This window comes from Parasteatoda tepidariorum, chromosome 2, assembly GCF_982258835.1.
Source record: "Parasteatoda tepidariorum strain Cologne lab strain chromosome 2, Ptep-v5.0, whole genome shotgun sequence".
NCBI classification, from domain to species: domain Eukaryota; kingdom Metazoa; phylum Arthropoda; class Arachnida; order Araneae; family Theridiidae; genus Parasteatoda; species Parasteatoda tepidariorum.
The window spans coordinates 63,395,844-63,418,493 of NC_141756.1; the positions used below are offsets into that span (position 1 = coordinate 63,395,844).

The 22,650-nt window shown below is 26.7% G+C and overlaps 1 protein-coding gene across 1 annotated transcript in view; it reads right to left on the minus strand.

Moving 5' to 3' along the window:
• Positions 1 to 10,808, minus strand: part of LOC107441378 (calaxin-like) — a 28,138-nt gene extending 17,330 nt beyond the window's left edge. The window contains exons 1-4 of the mRNA XM_087157422.1: positions 10,643 to 10,808; positions 3,229 to 3,366; positions 2,383 to 2,487; positions 1,347 to 1,432 (exon numbers count right to left, since the gene is read on the minus strand). Of these exons, the coding sequence (XP_087013548.1) occupies positions 1,347 to 1,432; positions 2,383 to 2,487; positions 3,229 to 3,366; positions 10,643 to 10,739 (426 nt within the window). The 5' untranslated portion in view covers positions 10,740 to 10,808. The remainder of the gene's footprint in view (positions 1 to 1,346; positions 1,433 to 2,382; positions 2,488 to 3,228; positions 3,367 to 10,642) is intronic.
• Positions 10,809 to 22,650: the final 11,842 nt, after the last annotated feature.

Here is a 22,650-nt window from a genome sequence, read left to right on the forward strand (position 1 = left end):
AGTGTATTCAATATAGAAACATATATATAAAACACATAGCAATAGAAAAAATTCTTCTTTTATGAAGTAATAACAAATAGAAATTGTAATAATAAAACTATGCTATAAGTTACATGAATGAATTAAAAAGAAGCAACATATTCTTAAATTTCTTTTCCTCTTTCTTAGTTTTGAATATTTTTTCTTTTAAATAACAAGTTTTATTACAACCTTAGCTAAATTCAATTTATATCTGTAATTGAGATCAATGAAAATAAAACAAAATGCAATATAACAACAACTAAGACATAAGTTCTTTATAATCATTAGCATAAGTTTCAATTTCGGTTTACAAACACCTTCATTTTACCATGAAAGAAATTCGTCTGTGGTTTTGGCGCCACAGAAAGCAATAAAGAAAGAATCTTGTCTGATTCACAGACGCGCAAGTATTAATCGAAAGTGATATTCATAACATAATAATCAAATAGATGAATGATTTTTAACACACTTCTTAAATGAGAACAAAAATCAATGCTTAAATATTTTAGAATGCAGTTTGTTTAACTTTCGCACAATATATATTCATTTTGAAACATAAAAAGATAGCTAACTCTCATAATATATTTCTCTATCTACCAGATTCTTAGTTTATAAAAATTATTTTTAGAATGAATGATTCAAACTACTTATAATATATTTAAACTTCACGCACAGAATTACTATACAACATAATACTTTATAACTTTTCACTAAGTTTCAAATCAATAGATAGTAAATATTAATATTTTACTCAAGTAAACCGTACTATTATAAAAATTGTACTTATCAATGTTGAGCGGGAAAGGGTTTTCCCGGTTTTCCTCGTCTAGCTGGGGTAAGCTGGGAAAACGGAAATACTGAATCAAAATTCAGGAAATCGAGGTGCTGGATGACCTCATTAAATTCCACAAGTTGAACAGGATGTTCACGAACTTTCTGAAAAAAATTTGAGCCAGCAAGGAACCGTTAGTTCGGCCACGAGTTGGGCGTCATTTTTGTAGGGGAAGTCCTGGTTTATTTGTATTTTTACCAATTCACATAAACAATGAAAGACTAGAAAATTATCTAACTCTAAATATTTATTGAAAAGGACAAAACACATAAAAATAAAACAAGGATAAAAAAATACAAGAATTTGGAAGAGGGGGTTTTGGGCTCGAATTTAACATCCGTACTTAACGGCGGTTCCTGGCAGACTGTCTTAGTTTACCGCCAGAGGCGCTGTAGTGGGGGGGGGGGAAGAGGAGAGCTTGTTACAAAATCAAATTATAATTTACCGCTGCGTTATGTACGCTGCACTAAAACTGGATGTAAAAATCACTTACTTCTGTGCTCGTCTGGTTCAAGAGGGTGATGATTACATCTCGGCTGAGTTGCATTGTTTCATTCAAGTCATAACATTGAAAGCAGACTGAAACAATGAAAAGTAATAATAAATATAAATTGTTAACAAGGGCGTTATATGATGAAAATTACAAACGTGTTGGATAAAAAAATATCATTTCTGAGACATTTAATGGCAATTCCAAATGTTTTGTTAAAAACAATGCATATTGCATGCGTTTTTTAATTTTCAAAGCTCTCATATAAAAATCATGTGATAGCTTTCAAATTGACTGATTCATTGTAATTACTGTGATTCCAATCTTCATTTTTGCCTTTTTAAAACAAATTTTGATCCGTCCCGAAAATGTATAATGATTTTAATATTGTCTCAATAAAGATTCCGTGATGTTATCCAAAAAATACTACATTAATACAAGAGATTTTTCTCAATATAGTATCAAAAAGAATACTTTTGAATATTACTGATGGAATAATCGAAAAATGAAGCAAAATAAAAATAATCAAAAACGGAAACGTAAAATGAATATTGAATTTGTATCCAAATAATGAATAAATGTATCCAAAACAGTTTAGCATTTAGAAACACGCTCTCTTACGGATTTATTTTAGAATGTCTTCATTCTAGAATGTGCAAATTGCATGGGATTAAGTCGAGATTGAATTCGTTTATTCGTGAGCTATAACACTCACTGGCGATATTCTTATTTACATCAAATTTTTGCCCTTAAATACTAGAGCACAACGATGTTCACACGCCATAGCAATTGAAAAAAAAATTGCAATGTTTATGCCCTTTTTCTAAAAACATTAATCAAGTGTTTTAATTGTGAATATTAAAGAGAAAATATTTTTATGTTTTATCGAGTGAACAGAAACGTTTTTGAAACTTTCAGAAACGCTTCTTCGTCATTAACGAAACCAGAGTAATATATTCAACATGTCTCAGAAATCATTTGTGATGTGTGAATAAAGTCTTGAATGGAAAAAATTTCTTCATTAAGAATATTCACTTACATTTTATTTTTTCTTCCTTTGTTCCTTTCAATAACAAAGACAACAAATTTATGTACTCCGATAAGCTAATACGACCATCTCTATTTGTGTCGGCTTGTATAAAGACTGTAATAAAAAGAAAATGGTTGAAATAAATAAACAATGGGAACTTCTTGTGCTACAGATATGGACGATAACGAATTGAAAATATCTCATTGGGTTAAAGCATATGATTAATAACACACCAGTGATAAGTTAAAACTATATTTTATTTCTTAAGAAAAAAAGAAGTATTTACTAATCAAGAACACTTAAAAAAAGACAAAAAATTAAATTTTATTACTTTTGGAAAAAAATATGTTTCATAGGTATACCAAATGTTAATAATAGCAATAAAAATAATAATATAATAATAGTAATTGCCTGTAATAAAAAGAAAATGGTTGTAATAAATAAACAATGGGAACTTCTTGTACTACAGATATGGAGGAGAACGAATTGAAAATATCTCATTGGGTTTAAGCATATGATTAATAACACACCAGTGATAAGTTAGAACTATATTTTATTTTTTAAGGGAAAAAGAAGCATCTACAAATCAGGAACACTTAAAAAATGACAAACAATTAATTTATTACTTTTAGAAAAAATATGTTTTACAGGTATACCAAATGTTAATAATAGTAATAATAATAATAACAGCAACCTTGGAAATGATTGATGCCAAAAAATATTAAGTTGATAAATAAAACGAAAGAATATTGCGATTTGTTTTTCAAAACTTTATAGAAGTTTTTTACTCTCTGATTAAATTTGTAATAAGCTACAATGATAAAAAAATATCAAGAGATAAATGAGTTTCTATACCTCGATTCATGAAAAAATGCTCAGTATATCCGAAAGTTTCATGCAACATTTCTAGAAAATCAGTCTTTTCGATGAATTGACCTTGACTGGCATATTTTCTGAAAACTTTCAGTAGGTATTTAAAATCATTTTCTGAAACTTGAGGAAAAATATCATCGTTAAATGAGAATAAAAAAATAAAAATATATGAAATAAAAATAATCAATACTAAAATAGAATTTAAAATGGAATGTATGGTTGCGAGATAAATAAGAGGTTTGCATGGTTTTTCAAAATGTTTTTATAGCACATAATTTCAAATTTTCGACATATAACTGGAGATACCCAAACAATTGTCACCATTTACAAATTAAAAATAATAATAATAGTAAATGAATTTTTAAATTTTATTTTACACAAATGGCAAGAGAAAAAAAAACCCAGCTTGAATAACTTTTGATCAAGCTAACGGACTTGAAACAACATACTTGCGAGGGAATTAATGATTTAGCATGGGGATGAATTAAATATGCAGATCAGCCATTGCCAACAATCAGGGACGTATTTGTCGAGCCCCATAAACCGATTCATAAAAAAATATTTAATTTTTAAGTCTCCTTGTGGTAAAATGAATTTAAAGTGGTGTTTTTTAACTAATAAAAGCTTTAAGGGAAGCAGAAATTGTTTTTAAAAATATTTTTTTACGAAAATGAGCAATTTGAGAAAATATAAAAAATTGTCATTTACAATTGGGGTGTTTGAATCCCCTAAAACTCTCCCTTACCCACGTCCTTTATCATTTTTAATGATTATTAATAAATTTTTATCGTTTTTTTTGGTAAGTATTTTTTAATTTTGAATGATTGAGTTCAACAAGAATTCAGCTATTCTATTTTACAAGTTATAAATTGAAATTCATATCGAGATCTCACAATTATAAAATTTTATTGAGTGGTATGTCATCTTAAAATAATGATAGGATAATCTATGTATATATTATTTGAGAATAAAATTTTCTAACGAACATTTCATTTTGGAATTCTTTGGATTCTTAAGGCAGGTAAGTGTTTTGATTTTTATAACAATAAATTTACTCGTAAAAAATATTTTTTTTTAATTTTTAAATTTTTTTTTCTTTGAATTAATCTAGTTTTCCACAGAATGTCTTGTTTTTCCTTGTTGAATGATTTTTCTACGATTAGGAACTCACCAAAAAGAGAAAAGAATTTTTTTTTATCTCAATATAAGGGATTTTTAGAATCGCTTTTTTTTTTTTATCTTAAGCATTTTTTTTTTACATTTTTAACTTATAAATAATGATTTTTCTTTGAAACTTTAAATTTTTTCATAAAAATTGTTGACAAAAAATTTTGTTTGCAAAATGAAATGGCATAACATTATGTGTCTCTGTGTACTTTTTGCATATTTTATATTGCATACCAATAGGTGGCGTTTTTATTTGAGACGAATTTCTGCTAGCAGAACAACAGGATCATCAGTTGCACTGGAGATTTCATCAGTGTAACATGGTAATGTTCCTTCATTATTGTGGCTTATTAAATTTAAAAAAGAAAAATGTATGATATCCTTTCGTATGCAAGCAAAAACAAAATGGAATATCTTTTTTTTAGAGAAGGAACATCCAAAACACCACGGAAAATATTTGTAAAAAAATCTTGTAATTAGAGTTAAAACCTAGTGCATGAGAAGCTGTTCTACTAAATTTAATGATCTAGTGTGAAAAGTCTATTTAAATTTTACATTCCATACTTTTCTGTATCATATTACGTCAAAAATTGAAATTATGCAAAAAGTATACAGAAGCACACAATGTTATGCCATTTAATTTTGCAAAAAAAGTTTTTTGACATCAATTTTCATTAAAAAAGTTTAAAGTTTCAATAAAATATCATTATTTATAAACTAAAAAACATAAAATAAAGAAGGCTTACGATAAAAAAAAAAAAACTATTCCAAAAATTCCTCATATTGAAATAAACTTACATATTGATCTTTTTTTTCTTTTTAATCTTAAAGTTCTTAATCAGACGAAAAAAACCATCATGTTGAGAACTATCATCAAAGTAGAAAAGCGAAATTATTTACAAGTAAATTTTTATTATAAAAATCATAAAACTTATAAATCTGGTGAATTCCAAATGAAATATTCTCCGTTTGAAATTTTATTTTCAAATAATATATCCATAGATTATCCCTTCATTACTTTTAGATAACTTGCCACACAACAAAATTTTAGAATTGTAAGATCTCGATATGAATTTCAATATGTAACTTTAAAACAGAATAGCTGAATTCTAGTTGAAATTAATCATTCAAAACTGAAAAATACTTACCAAGAAAACGATAAATTTTTTTTTAATAATCAACTCAAATGATACTATTTCAAGTAATGCGGAAGATTCGTTATTGTTGTTTTCCGAATTATATAGATTCAGAAATATTTACTATTCTATAAAGAAGAAGAATATTCTATAACTATTACAGTTCTGCACGTTCTGAAATCGCATTTATTCATTGGAATGAAGTAAGCAATGTTGACTTCACTTTAATTTATAATTAATTGAAGAAAAAAAATATTTTACCGTAATCTGTAGCAGTATGCGATCACGAAATCGGAAGCTATCGATTGCAAGGTTGTTGATAATAGAAAGGTAAAAATTATTGTGAAATTGTTCTTCAAATGTTGGGCGCGTTCTGTTTCAGCAAGATTTACCATTGTTCTGGGTCGTTTTTTTTTCCCAAGTTCTTCTGCCTTTTCCTTAGGAAAACTTTGCTTCTTATTTATTGCTAAAAAAATGGCGTCCGACTGTTCCAATGATTCTGAACAAAATTAGAACTTAATAAATAAAAGCCTGAAAATGTACTACCCGTTAGAGGGCGTAATCAAGCTTTGCGATCGTGAATACCTATTAAATCATTCATTCACAGAAATAGATTATAGACAAATTTATTGCACTGCAAACGATATTTCTAAAATTTTACAATATCAAACGATTTTTTTGCTATTACAAATAACTCAACTTTGATTTTGTGGCTCTGTGAAAGCAGCATTAGTTCGATTTTCTTTCTCTTTTCTTCCTTAAATAAAAAGTAAGAAGATAAGCGGGAAATATATGGAGAAAAAGCGTAACAAGTAGTGTTTTTCAATCACGCCGATTTTTAAAAAAACCCATTTTGCTTTTCTATTTCTGAGGAAAAAGAGAGATCTGCTCTTCGAGACTGTTCCACACATCAATATTATGATATAGATTTTATATTGATAAACAGGTAGGTCATTATTTTAAATAAAAATTACATCATTTTATTTCAAGTATATTTGTAAAAAAAACCGTATTTCTAGTATATTTTGTGGCATAGTAATTCTAGTATATTTTGTGGCATAGTAATTCAAGTACATTTTGTAGTATGGCAATTAACGCAGTGTGAATTTTTAAAAGTACTCAAATGATTTTCAAAAATTATTAAGCTATAGTTTTTTTAAAGAAATATGAAACAATAAAAATAAAATGAAAATGTATGGCATATACATAAATTAATCGCCTGTTTAGTGTGAAAGTAAACCTCATTTTATTTTGAAATTTCATTTCGACAAGAAATATTTTTGATCCTGTAATAATTAATTTGATTCATCACCTAATTATTACCATTCTATTTCAAAGACTGAATCAATTTTTACAAAAAATATATCTCTTATAATATTAATTGAATAATATTAGTTTAAAATAATTTATTTGTATTAAAATATATATGATTATTTAGCACATTGTAGTTTTTTTATTTAAATAATAGTATTGAAATTATTTATATCTTCTCTACTGGTATTTACCGGGAGAAGGGAGAAGATTGCCAGTAAAGTATTTTTTTTTGCTGACACGAATCATTAACATATATAACATGTAATAGAAATTACGCTGATAATATACATGTTAAAATCGAAAAAAAAAAAAAATCACTTTGTCATAAATAATTTACTTTCTCCAAAAAAAGGTTAAGAATAAGAAAGAAATATGTTTACTACCTGTTTTCTGCTTTCCCTATTAAGTAAAAGCTCTGTTGTGCCGGGAGCAAAAAAAGAAAAAAAAAAAAAAAAAAAGATATCACCCTGAATAACTTTCGTTCTAATGATCGGATTTTCACGTACTAAGTATCTTAATGGTTCCTGAGAGTGACCTTAAATATGCTAATTATTTAGTGCTAACTATTAATTCAATTACCACAAAAACGTACTTTCTCTAAATAAACATAATTTTTTTTAGTTATTTTTTTTACATATTTGGATTCTTAACCTTCACAATAAGCTGCTTCATAATAAGTAGCTGCAATCTCAAACAAATTTTTTATTTATGTACTTTATTGTTTCTTATTTGTTTGGTTTGTGAAAAGTAAATACATATCAGTGCAAGTCAAAAAGTCACAACTGTTTGCTTTGTTTTTTAAATGAACAAATTCGAACCACAATTTTATTTTGACGTTTAAACTTATATACGTATTACACCTTTAATTTTAAGAAAGCTGTTTTTTTTTAAAAAAAGATGGTGAAAAAATTTACTTTTGTTAAAATTATTTTTCAACTTAAGCGCAATTCTCAAGTTATTATTATTTTTTATTTTATAACCGCCGTTGAATTGCCGACCCAGTTTTTGGGTTTACGACTACTAATGTTCAACTCCGCAGATTTGTAATTTTGAACTCAATTCAGAAGACAAGGGAACTCCTGGATTAAGTATTGGGAGCCTTCGTGGAGAGTTATTATTATAGCATAATTTGTTATTAGGAAAATGCCTTATTTTGTTATACAGCAAATACGAAGAAATTGAAATTTGTAAAAATATTCCGAAGCAGTGCCAACTTTTTAGAATCATCATCTGATTTCATAAAAAAATACACAATCATCAAGCCTATTTTAGTAAAAAAAAAAAAAAAAAAAAAAAAAAAAAAAAAGGCAGAGGGAAGGTTAACATACTTTTTACAGAAACTGTGAATACCAATTTTTCCTATATTTCGTCATAAGAGGATAAGAATGATATTGCTCCAAGGAACCTACTCAACAATTTCGTTATTTCTAAAATTAAAATATGCTTGGACGAAACATATTATTCCTTTAAAGCTAAAACGAGAAATTGTTTTAACTATTACTATTTGCCTAAGCTCAGTTCATTAATTTAGTAATAGCGGTATCAAGGTTAAGGAGTGAAAGCCTTGTTTACAATTATACTATAAATACATTAAATCATATAACTTGAATAATTTATTTTAAGCAAATTAGCGCCTGGCGAGTCTTTAGAATGGACGCTTATATTTGAATGTTAGATACATGTTGACTTTTATTTCCCTCTTCATATTTTTTGAAGTCAGTGAAGTTTTTACCATCCGTTATACTATTTTACATTTGGGTCTTGATCATTATTTTGATAAGGATTTTATGCTTGTAGAAGTAAACATATGCATTTTTATATTTTAACTGGATTCCTGTGGTCTTTAAAAAAGTAAAAAAAAAATTGTAAATTGTAACTATATATAATTGTAACAATATTGTAACTATGAAGCTATCTTCAACTTTAAAATTAAAAGTTTGAGACAAGATATTTTGAGTTAAGGAAATTGAATATTTTATCGTTTAAGTTTTTGTGCTACCATTTTAGTATCTTAAGGACATTACGAACACTGTTTAAAAGGACAGTATCACATCAGATATATGCAAGAAAACAAAGAAATCATAGAGCTGTATTTGGTGATTAATGTAGCTTATTGTAATTGAAGAGCATGTTGTGTGAAATTTTATGGTGAATTTGCGAAAATAAGTTTCAGAATGTGTCAAAACATCAAGATGCTATTTGCAAATAATCTTTACCCCCCCCCCAAAAAAAAAGAAGGAGAAAAGAAACATGTAACTTAAATATCTGGCAGAATGAAGTGATTTTTTAAATAATGAAACATACTATATGCAACATATTATTTCAATACGTTATCCTTAAACATAACATATTCTAATGTTTTTAAAATGCCACCACTTAACATTCAACAATCCTTTTAGTTGTAGAAAAAAGAAATATCGTAAATTATATAAAACTTTGTGAACGTGCATTAAAATTACTATACAATATCTATACATTTTTTCAGGCATTTTTTTTTTTGTTTTTTTAAACTTTCGTGTTTAAAAGACTCGATCAAAGCTGTAAAAATGATAATCTCTAAAATTTGCATATAGTTATAATAAATTATGTAAATTTGATTTTAATATGAAATCCTCGTATAAATGAAGTAAAAACAACATAAAAAACCCAAATAATGTTACATAAAAAGTTCATGTATTCAAATTTTAAAATCTTAGAAAATCATAAATAATTTATAAATTGTTTCACATTTTCTTTTCAGGACATTTTAAGTAATGTAATTGTTTTTAATCTCACTTATGACATGGTTGATCTTAGTGATTGTCCATATAATAGATATTTTGTTATCAGATAACTAAGTACTAAGAGGGAAAACCAGATAAATAAAGAAATAAAAAGTGCTTATAAACATCATATTTCAAATGAATTTCTTAACTGTCATACTTAAATCTTTTAATATCTTACATGCATTTCATGTCTTGTATACATTAATATATTTATGAGAGTTATATTTTAAATACGTTTTATTATTGCAAAATCGCAATATTCGTAAAAAAAAGGGAAAAGAATATCACCGTTATTAAGTTTGTTAAAATGAAGTATAATTCCTTAATTACCGTAGCATAGTTATGTACTTATGTTATGCTATGTTACTTATGTTATACTAATACTTATATTATAAAACTGCTTAGTTAGAAGAGGCTAATGATTAGTAAAATGCAAGCAAACACGATATTATATCTTAAATATTTCTTAATTTTCAATCATAATTCCCCCTTCTCTCGAAAGTTGAAACCACTATTTTTACCTGGTTTTCAGTAAAAATTATTTCGTTTTTCCCAAAATTATTTAATTATTGAGAGTTCACCATTAGACATACATTTTTGTTGCATCTAGTATCTAATACAATTGTTAAGTCATTTTTACTCATATAACAGGCTGAGTCATAAGAATCCCTCAACTTTATTTCATTAAACTATTTTTGTACATTGCCTTAGAGTTGTACTTTTACCTTCTAAACCTAAATATGATATAATTTTAAATAATTTAATGCAAGAAATACTGATTATTCTTAAATATATGAACTAAAATAAAAAAAAATCTATATTTAAAAAAACTGTTAATAATTTACTAAACCACATTTTTAAAATTTTATTTGCGAATCAAAACTAAATCGTGTGGTGAATAGTTGGAAAAAAAAAGCAAATCCGCATCACAACGTTTATTAATGATGTTATCATTGTTTTATTTATTAGAATTCATAAATGAAACTGCTTGTGTAAAGAAACAAATTTACTTACAATGAGTTTTCGGTATAATTTTATCAATTATCGCTAATTCCGCTCTTTTGAATAATCCATTTTTTTTCGAAAAATTGTTCGATGATTTACTACTCATTGATATTCTGTTTAAGAGATACAAAATATAGCTTGTCTACCAATTTGAACTATGCAGTAATAGATTTGATTTCTTAGTTACCATGACGATTGTTCTTACCATGACGATTGTTTATTCAAATATTAAATGCAATAATTTTAGTTCACTAATTCACTAATAGATGGCACCACCAGAGTACGCTATGATAGTTTTTAAAATATCCAGCAGAGATAATAATAAGAATATAGTTAATGATTTCCGACACCTAAAAACAACAGAAATACAAAGTACGCTCGTTGACATATCAGTGTTTAAAAACATGTCATACATAATAATGATAAAAAATTTGATGTAATCACATTATTTATACTTTAAATCCGTTTTTACTTTTTTTTTTTTATCATTGCTTAATTATTTTTCACTCATTTTGTTCTTTATTTGAGAAACTGTTCAAATTATAATACTAATTAAAGATTACCAAAAAAAATAAACATTGTAACATAGTGTATCCAATATTATCGAAAGTGCAATACATATTATGTAAATTGCAAGAGCAATTTTCTAAGGAAAAAAAAATTATAGAGACACAACGCATATATTTAAATGCACGAAAGTCGTATTGTAAGACAATCACAAAAAGAAAAATTAAACAAAAATAAATGAATAAAAAAGTGTTTTCAAATGTGGGTTAGTTTCTCATTTTAGGTAACCATTCAATTATAAAAAAAGCAATCTAGATGCAATCAAACTTGATTTGTGAACTTTTTGCTCTACTTTCTACTTTTTTATTATTCTGTTGTATAATAATCTAATAAAATAGCTAAATTCTTTCTAAACACCCTGATATTAACTATGCCATGTTAACTTATACATTTAAAATACTTGATGCAAATACATATTTAAAATAACAAAGCAATACTGTGACTTAATTTTTGTACTTTAGTTAGATTTTTTTCAAATTAGATTTTTGTGATTAAAATTTGGAAGATTTTTTTTTATATAATAAAATAGTTAAGAATTTAACTGGCAATTTCGTACAATGATTAACAATATAACGGACACTAGATTCCTTACAGCAAAGTTATTTGGTGAGCGAAATTATTAAATTACTCAATTCAGCAAAATTGTTTTGGGCAACAGAACAACAGCATCGATTTTAAATCTTCTTCTTATTTTTTTTAATAACGACAATGGAGCTACTGGAATACAGGTATCACTTCATCTTAATAAAATCGGAAACTAAATTTACGGATTTTTTTTTTAATGGATAGGGTGTTTCAAGGAATAAAAAGGGTAAAAAAGGAATATTAAGGGTGTTAGCACTTTAATCAAAGAAAATAAAAGAGCCACAGTGTAAATGCCTTACTCTCGAGGTAAAGCTATGATTTTAAACTTTAAGCTCCATCTTGACGTAAATAATTATCTGGTCTTTTGAACGGTCTAAAAGATTATATATATCAAAGATTAAACTTCCTTAATAATGAAATTGTTCCTCCTAGATGAACATTAAAATAATTAATTCTTAATTTTTGTTAATTTTTTTGAGCCTAGACAGAGTTGCGTTGGATTAACTATTCAAACATTAAAAAATTAGATCCAAAACGCTTTACACTTTCAAAAAACTGCGACTTTTTTTCATATTGGCGTTTTGCACCAATTATTGAATTAGAATAGCTTTGGCGTAAGACGAAGCAAAACTTACATTCTCATACATATTCCTCTTTACCCCGAATGAGCATTGGGCTTCAATTATAGCTTTCCATCTCACTCAAGTTGTGGCCAGAATTTTTGGAATTATAAACTTTCAAAGTTTGTTTTGCTACTTTTTTTCGATCAAATTGATTTATGTTATTCCGGAAATTATTATAAAATATTTTTTTTTCCGTTTAGAAATATTTTATTTTTGTTATCATTTTTAAATTATCACAAGATTAAGTTTTTGAGAGAAGTTAATTGTCACATTAAATATGATATTATAATAGAAGATAAATAACTTAAAAAATATGGAATTTTTAGCATTTCTTCCCGTGCATTAATTAATTCTAATATAACACATTCGAATATAAATTAATTTATATATTAATGATTTTTTTTCTTCAAAAATGCATTTATACATTCGAATAAATATTTATTTACATTAAATTCTAGGAATCGAATCTGTTGTTGTTAAATTCATTGTAATTTTTAATGCGATTACTACGACATTGTAAGTCAGTTCTCATTGCAATCTATAAGGGATTATACTTTCTTTCCAGGGACCTTTTCTCGAGTGTTTATTATTATTTTTTTTGGTCTATTTTTTATACTAATTTTTTTTTCTTTTCTTTTTTTACAATGTAAAATCTGAAAATTACGCTATACTAAATGTTATTAACAGGGCAATAATAATGTGATATGCATTGCATTTATAGATAAAACATTGCTGTTGTTTAAATTAAAAATTTAATATGTATTTTTGTATTTGTTAAAATGGGGAGCTTTTTTAAATCAGGAGTGGAATGTCCCCATTAGCCTCGGCGAGGATGGACACCCCTGATTTCATGCGATGGTAGTGCCTTCGAAAAATACCATCGAATGACTCGAGCTGAGCTTCAGTGAAATTCTACAAAAATAATAATAAGTGCAAGAAATTAAAATTTTGAAATTTAAAAAAAAAAAAATATTTTTTAAATTTTAGTGAAAAAACACAGAAAATGTTTCCAATTAATAAGAATAAATCTTATAAATACTTAAACTCAAATTGAAAATACATGACCAAATTAGCGTAAAGCACTTAAGAATGAAATAAAATGTTTCAAAATTATATTTCACAGCTATGTTTTTACAATATCAGTAAGGTTTAAAACGAATTTTTTTAAAGATATTGTGCATTATCATTACAAGAATTTTAATGGATATCTTGGAGGGATTTTCTTCTGATATCAAAATATTAAACTTAAAAAGAATATTATTTTGCTATTAAGAAATTTCTCTTTCACTATTATTTATAAATCAAAATTCGAAAGTTAATAATTCAACGAAAAAATTTAGATTTCGATAACATTAATGTTAAATGCCTACGAAAAAGTATTGGAAATACTTTCCTATTTTTATAATGAACAGCAAAACTAACTCATAAATCATCCAAGCACTGACAGATAAGCATTTTTCTCCTTATATTTTCTATATTTTTCATCTAGTATAGTTTGCATTACTTTGTAATAATCAATACTAGAATAAAAGTTTAAGCCTTTCCGTTCAAGTTGTCAATTTTCAAGTTGCCAAATTAAATTCCTTTTAGAAATGTCAATTCTAAATAAATTTATGTTCCTTAAATGAGATCACACAGAAAATATCTTTTACGTTATATTATATGCATAGATATTGTAATCTTGAAACTCGATAATAGTTATGAAATAGAGTTTACTAAATATTTGATATAGTTGCTATAGAAACCATGTACAAATGATTTTCATTAATAATGAATGAAACACCGCATATTCTGTTTATAATCTTTTTTTCTCCCTAAGTGAATCAATATGCATGTTAAAACCTTTTGTCAATAAAAAATATTATTTTGTTAGTATAAAAACATTTTACTCAAATGCTACGCACTTGATGCATTGAAGTTTAACTCTTATTTAAGCAACATACTCCTCGAGGGGTTGAGTTTTAATGACATATCATAAATTGAATTAGTATTAGAATGTTCTGGAAATTTCATAAGCGATATAAATGTCTTTAATGATTGGAAAGTAGTTTAGTTTCTGCTCTCACAAAGATGTCTATTTTAATGGTGAAAATGAAATAAACATAATTAGTTTCAATCTTTTTTATTAATAATCTTTTTCATGAAAAAAAGTATTATCGATTAACTTTAACGGACTGAAATATTATTTGCTTTTAATTCAATCAAATCGTCTGTCAAAAGAGTTTCATACGCGAACAAGTCTTTATTTCTTTAGTTTAAATTGCGTATTTCAACTTTTCGCAAGATGAAAAGACTGTAAGATAATAATACGTATTTTCATTGCGAGATTTTATACAAATGATATTTTCACTTCATAAAATATTTTTTCATTTTTTGTCTAAATTGGTTTACAAAAAGAGGTGTTCCCCATTTAGTTTTATTATATTTCATTATATTGTTTTTTTATATCTTTCTATTATATTGTTTTTTTCTTTATATAACTTTTCGTTTTATATTGCTTTAGGACATTTAGTTTTGTTATATTGCTCACAATCGAAAGTAATTCTATCCGTAAGTAATCCATATAAGTAACGAATTAGTAATAAGTAAGTAAGATTTAGTTATTTATTCCGTAACAGACTAAGTATTGTTCAAAATTGTACACGGATAAGTATTATATCCTTTTTAAATTTGAAAGCAATAAAATTTTCCAAATGCTTACCAGGAATAAAAACACTGAATACTGATATTTATTAGAATAATCTCCTCTTTACTTTTCTCATCATTTTCGTAGAACTTTTGTTGTTACTTTAAGAACCAGATACAACTGAGAGAAAAAATATGAATGACTTGTTATTTAAAAAACGTGAAAATTCAGTTTGTCTTCTCAAAGTAATGTATACTTTTGGATTTCAAAATTTACAGCAATCAGAACCATCTAAAATTTCAAGAGCTTTGCACGTGATTTTCATATTGTTATTTCAGCAAGCCATGTTACTTATCTTACTAAACGTTGGGTATAATCTCAAAATTTGCGGAAATTTTCGGTGCAAAGAAGTTTTATTTTCAAGGATATTGTGGAGGTTTTTCATCTGGCTAGGTTGGATTTCTGTGTATATGAAGCGGGACTTGATCAAAAAAATGATAAATGAGTTGTATTCCGTGCAAAAAAGTTTTCCTTGCACATTTAGAACGTACAAGAGATTTGAAAGAGTCGGGCTGTTTGTGCTATCTACTTCTTGTGTCTGTTTTCTGATAGGAGTTGTAAGCATGATTTTCATGTATCCAGATATTTCTCGAAAGCGATTAGTTGATTTGGCATTCGGTACAAATATAACTTTAGAAACTCCGCTCCGTGAGTTTTGCGTTATATATTACATCATTTGTGCAAGAATGCTTTTTATTTTTATGGTATCAGTTTTATCTTTATTTTATCTGTCATGGTGTTTGGTAATAAGTAATATGCTTGAAGAATGCAGCAACAGGCTGGACAAAGATTTAAAACACTCAAACAAGAAAAATTCTTTGCTTTCAGCAATCAAAGCATATGACATAACTCATAGTTTAGCTATGTTAACAGAAGATGGATTGTCTTTGACAGTATTTTGGTTAATTTCATCGCATTTTATTGAAATTTTTGCATTTTTTGCTACAAGCTTAGGTTTTTATGGTTATGTAGATGAAATTTATATGGTCGAAAAGATCTTCTTGTCTATTAACAGTACTTTTTTCTTTTATTCTGTGTGTTTGGATGTGGTGTTTGGATATAAAGTGGAAGAAAAGGACCTGAAGCTGAGATATAAGTTAAAAGGCATTGTTTACTACTTGTATTTTCCTGATCATTCAGGAAGGCAGGGAGAATTTGCCATAAGGTTTTTGCGTTGCAAACAGAAAATTGTTTTTAGTGCTTGGGGTTTGTTTAAACTTACAAAGAATTTTCTATTAACATCTACTGGAGTAATAATCACATATAACCTACTGATTTTGCAACTAAATCTGAACACTCAGCATTAGAAAATTTTCTGAATATTAAAAGTTTGAAAAAACTTAAAATAACTTTTGAATGGCAACAATTATATATTTAGATATGATATCTACGTATAATAAGTGGTTTATTAGGAACTCAAGGAAACTGATTTTAAGGCTACTTAAAGGCTAACTTCGGAATGTGAAGGTACTTTGCATTCAAACATGCCTTTTCATGTTTGAATACACGAATCATGTTTGAAAACGAAATTCTTTAGATAAATAGCTGACGAAGATACCAGGCTTGAAAACAGAAGTCCAAAACACTTAAATTTTCAATAACGAGCATGAAAATGTAACAAATTTAGAATCAATGCTACCTGAATCTAGAATTTTTTGAAACAAGTTATTTCTTTTTTATAGCAAAATGTAACTCTTTTACGTGACTTATTATGTGACCTGTGTTCATGAAGTTAACTATGTATCTATTATAAAAAATTATTAAATAATATTTATCAATACACACATTAAGAACATTGTGTTCTGTTTCGCTTTATTTCTGGTTTTCAAAATTACAAAAAGCAGGCAGAAAAAATTTACTAGGCGAAACTCTTCAATTTCGGCAAAAATTTCGATTTTTTTTCTTGTTGTCCATTTTAAACTTTAGGTGATTAGCTTTTCAAAACCTTTAAAAATTTTGATTTTCGGTTTTTAGAAATGAAGTTATAGTAGTTTTTTCGTATGCTGACAAACGAAACCGAAACTGGAAGAAAACTGAAAGCGAAACTAAATTATTTTTGTTATGATTTGAGTAATTCAACCTTTTCTTATTTGAATAAATTATATATTTTAAGACAAATAAAAATCATTTTCAGAAATTAATTTTCGAATTATTAATTTCTTTGTTTTCAGAATTTTCTAGCATTTTAAATGCATTCTCTAGTTTTGAGAAGATTGATTGAGTTGATTGTTGATCTTGAAAAGTCTTCCTTACGCTACGACATATTGCCAAAAAACTTTATTATAGAATTCTTGAAATTTTGAAAGCGTTGTTTTAAACTAAAAGCTAAGGTCTAAGTGTGAATTTGTTATTTTTTTCAAGCATCAAGTAAGAATATTAAAAAATTTTCCTTAAAAACTCAATATCAAATAATATATTTCGTTCTATTTCATTGTATTTTTGATTTTTTTTAAAGATTTTACTTTGATACACAGGTAATCACATCGATCTAGAAAAAAAAAGATTTTGAAATTTGTCGATTACAATTCGCTGTAGAGCTTATAACGTGTCATGAAAAATTTGTTGTTTTTGAGCTCAAATTTGTCTTTATTTCGAAAAATATTTTATAATTTTTCAAACTTTACTTTAAATTTAAACTTTTAAGACTAAAAACTTAAAAACAAAAGCTGAATGAAAACGAAATTAAAATTTTAATTTACTCTTTTTTAGAAAATAATTGTGTTTAAACTTTATTTCTCAGAGAGTTAGTATTCATGTGCACACTCTTGGAAAAGTAACAAGACGCAAAACTTCTGCAAACCTTCGAAATTGTGGGACTCGAAATTCGATAGAATAATTTATTTAGAATTACCATAAATGAATCTCCTAACATATTTTACCTAACAAATGAACTTTCTAACAAATGGTATTTTAGTGCCGAAAGGCAGCGGTATTCAACCAAGAATAGTTAAAAGTATGAGAGCATTTCATATTTTTTTTTCTTATTTTAATCACTTTCAATTATGTGTAGAATAAATAAAAACAGTATTTACAGAACAATGAAAATGAAATTCTTTTATTTTACCAGAAAATATTTTTGCTGATAAGCTATTATTTATTATTGTTGTTATTTTCAATGACTTGCGAGTTTTACTCTGCACCGACTCATTGGCTAATTTTTTTTAATCCATTGTAGAACTATTAACATTTCTTATTTAAGAAACCGACTAAATAAATATAGTCACATTAACTGTTTAGACGAAAATGTTTCAGAAGATCCAAAATTTTTTATTACATTTGAAATTTCATTTTTCTGTGGTAAAGCTAAGTTTGAAACGGAAAACTTTGCGTCAATAGCCACATTTTTTCAAACGGTGGCATTTTATATCTAAATGTTTCTTAAGCGTTTTTTAAATCCAAATAAATGTTTCTAGTGCTTACAGGTACTTAACAAGCTTTCTAGAATTTCCACTAAACAACAGCACAATACCCCGAAACATTGTATTTCCTACATAAAAACCATCGTGTTTTTCACAAAGACATTTTCCTGAACAATTTGTAAAAGCTACTATAGTCCATTCCACCTTAAGTTGGCACTGGTAAACAGCATCAAAAATAAATAAATAAATGAAAAAGAACATCTTTTTAAAAAATCTGTTTCTGATATAATTTTATAATTTATTATTTACGTTATTGGTTAAAATATTGTTTATTTATTTAATTGGAAACTAATATTTAAAAAAAAAATTGCTCGATACGTAGTTATATTTTAAAGTTAACTATATTTTCCCAAATCAATAGTAAATTAACTAAGCGGTAAGTTGTCTTACCTTTTTCTACAAATTCTAGAGATAATAATTTGAGAAATTAAAGAAACTTACATGAGAGCATGAAGTATAAGCTAGAAAATCCACAGTTAAAGTAGGACAAATAAGTAGTTTTTCATACTTATCTTCAAAATAAACTTTGAATCAGTAAAATTTGAGCATGAAAAGCTAAAAGAAAATTAGAAATAAACGCGTTATTTCGTCATTTTTTTTGTTTTATTTATTTGTAAAAATTATTCTGTAGTGAATAACAATGAAATAAATTATGGTTATTGTCTTAAAATTTACATAAACATTTTTTTGTCATTTGCTAAAATTATATTCCAAATCCTGCCCGATTGACAATGTTAGACAAATAGACTTTTACAATCAATATACTGTTCTGTGGAATAGAATGTCACCCCAAAAATGCTTTTATATACTATATTTCATTTAATAATTAAAAATTCTAGTTTAGAAAATGAAGTTTAATGAGCTGCCTAACTTACAGCCCATTGCTGAAGACAAGTTTTTTAGATAAAAAAGTTTCAACGTGACTTACTTTAACAGCTAAAAATTTTAATTTTAAAAACTATTTTTTAAATTTTTTTCAACTTGCAACTAAGCACTGCTTAAAAGTTTGTTGTACAAAAAATTTTTTTATACGCCTTATATTAATCAACAAATAATAAACATTTTAATTTGAAAAATTTGATATTAATTTCTTCTTAAAATTTATTTTCCGAAAAGGGTTTTAATATGTTTTACTTTTGCCATCATCTAATAATTTTAATTTGAAGTATTATTTTTCAAATGTAATCAAACTCTCAACCCATTGCCGTGAAAGGATTTATTATCCGAAAAGTTCCTCAATTTGTCTCATTTAATGAACAATGAAAAATTTTAATTTGAAAATTTCGAAGACGATTATGAGAAGCCGCTATTCACAGAATTGGTTTCTTAAAAATTAATATTCTTTTTCCCATTTTTTCCAATAATAAGAAAGAAAAATAGGAATGCAGAATTTCCCTACACATCAGAAATAGGAGTGAGCAGCATTAATAGACTACCATATCCTTCTTATTATTATAGCTGTAAATAGTTTTACTGGTTTATTACTTTAAGGCATTTTCAAATGAACCAATGTTGTCATAAATGCACTATAAACTGTATTTTACGAGGTTATTGCTTCAACTAAAATGTTCATAAAAAGGGCACTCCAATAAGAGGCGTCTTAGAGAATTCGAAGAAAATTTATATCCGTAAAAAATTATAAAGAAATATATAAAAAAAATAGTTTTATGAAGGTGAAAAATATTCCTAAGGCGGGAAAAGGGGCGTGTGGATTTGATAAGGAAATGATGACTATAAAAAGAAAAAAAAAAGGAATAATATTTCAAATCTAATATCCGATAAGCATTTTAGCAAATAGTTAATGGTATCGAATATCACGCCGATCCCCTGCTTTTTTATTCCCCATCGATGTAATATCATCTATCTATTGGCAAGGTTAAACTTTTCCCTGATTGGCGCAAGCGATAACTTTGAAATCGGTAGAGCAGAGGAAATTTATTAAAAGAAAACAAGTCAATTAACTTACAACTAAATTCGACTTGACAGGTTTGATGTTAGGGATTCAGGTGAGATAAGCAGACGATGTATGTATGTATTCTCTTCTGGCGGTAGCGTTTTAGGCCCAAACGGTTTTAGAATAGTATTTTTTGCTCTCTCCCTCTCTCTTTTTAAAACGTAGCCATTTTGGTTATTATTTAAACATTAAAAAAAAATTTCATCATTTCAAAGAAAGAAATCTAAATGCATTTCGACTGTTTTTACGTCTAAAATTAATTTATGTGATTATCAAAAGTTTTCAATATACAAAATATTAAAATGTTAAGAATTTTGGATTATATATGAGATAATAAATTATCTATCGATTAAAAAATAATTATAATATATTGTACGTCTTGAATATTGAATGGAAAATAAAAACTAGGATGCCGTAAAATTGCGAAATGCAATAAACATGCCCTCAAACTATTCAATCAATATTGTGCATTTTGATAACTTGATATGCACAGCGAATGCTTAAAAAAACTATTTTTTTAATTATTTATAATTGTCTGCCTACGTTTACTTAACAGGTACTAAATTTTTTCGTTGTATAAGTATCGAACAAGAGAAACAGGTGCAATTTTCTTTCTTTTTTTGATATTTTTTTAAAACTTGCTATCCAGTGTGGTCTTCTGAGAGGACAACAAACGCGGAGTGAACACCCAAAGAGTCTGATTGACACGCCAATCACCCGCCAACACAGCAGGGTGCTTTAAAACAAGACAAAATATTGGTCTCAAAACCCTGATTGCTTTCAACATTTCCTTTCCTTCAATAATAGATGGTAGAAACTGAAAATATATGACTTAAGACCTGGCTTTCTGTTTTGAGATGTAATGAGTTTCAACTATTCCGAAAATTTCGGTTGGGTTGGGTAGGATCAGTGAGGAATTTCTTTCTTTCTATTCCACTTTCATTTTAAGTTGTTTTTTAAGGTGGCTTTTAATTTTAAATAGTAAGACTGTTTATATTTTTTTTACATGATGAATTGAGCTTTTAATTTTTGACATTTTCTTTTGTTGCTTTAATTTTTTTAAATGTTTATTAACCGCATGCGATGAAAAATTATGCTAATCTACACATTTTCTTAACAACTATATGATGTTCACACAACAGCACTTTTGTTGTTTCTTTGATGTAATGAAAATTGGATACGAATTTTAATTTTGAAATATTTCCTAAATCAAATAAGAATTTTCAAATAATTAAGACATTAAGCATTTTCATTCACTAGCAAATACAAAATAGTTGTTGTAACTGTTCTTTTTAGCGAATTTATAAGATTCATATTTATAGATTTTCGAATGAAATTATGTGTTAAAAGTTATGTTTTTTATAGTTAAAGTATAAGATTATAAAATGTTAATATCAAAGATATTTTTAGCAAATCTTTGTTCGGAAAAAATAAGGTTTTTATGTTTTTTTGTGTATATATGCAAAATTGTGTCCAAGCTACTTATTATGTTAGAAATCTATTGTAATAAAAATACAAGGGACCATTATAATAAAAAATTGCGTATCATAAATAGAATAAAAAATTAAAATACAACTCATATGAAAAAAAAGGAAAAAAAAAAAAACTTGAACAGGAAAAAGATTTTACTTTGATAAAATCTGTGAGTTTAATTTTAGTAAACTGCAATGATGAATGGACCATAGAACAATTGAAAAATCCGGCTCTTTATAAATGTCACAAGTATTTTGCAATGTATCAGGCTAATTGTAAACATTTTCTATATATTATTTTTTCTACCTTATATTTTTAGGCTTAATACAATCGTTCTATATAAATGCAGGCTAATCGAGACTTATATTAAGAATTACTCAGCGGACTGAATTTGCAATAAACTTTCACTGATTTCAGCTTATTGTAAGCTGTCTGAAATAAACGCCACTAATTTTGTAATGCGTGATATATATTCTAATTAGCTTAAATATATGTGGCTTCACTGCGATAAGATTGTTAGGCTTATTAGAAAATACTGAAGACATTTTTTCCAATAAGCCAGATTCATTGCAAAATGGAAACGACCGTTTGCAAAGAGCTGCTTCATTCATATAAATTGTTTTAGAGCCGTACTGACTCAGGGGATAGAGCGTTCGCCTCCCAATGAGCTAAACTGGGTTCAAACCGCAGCAATGGCTTGTCGATGCGAA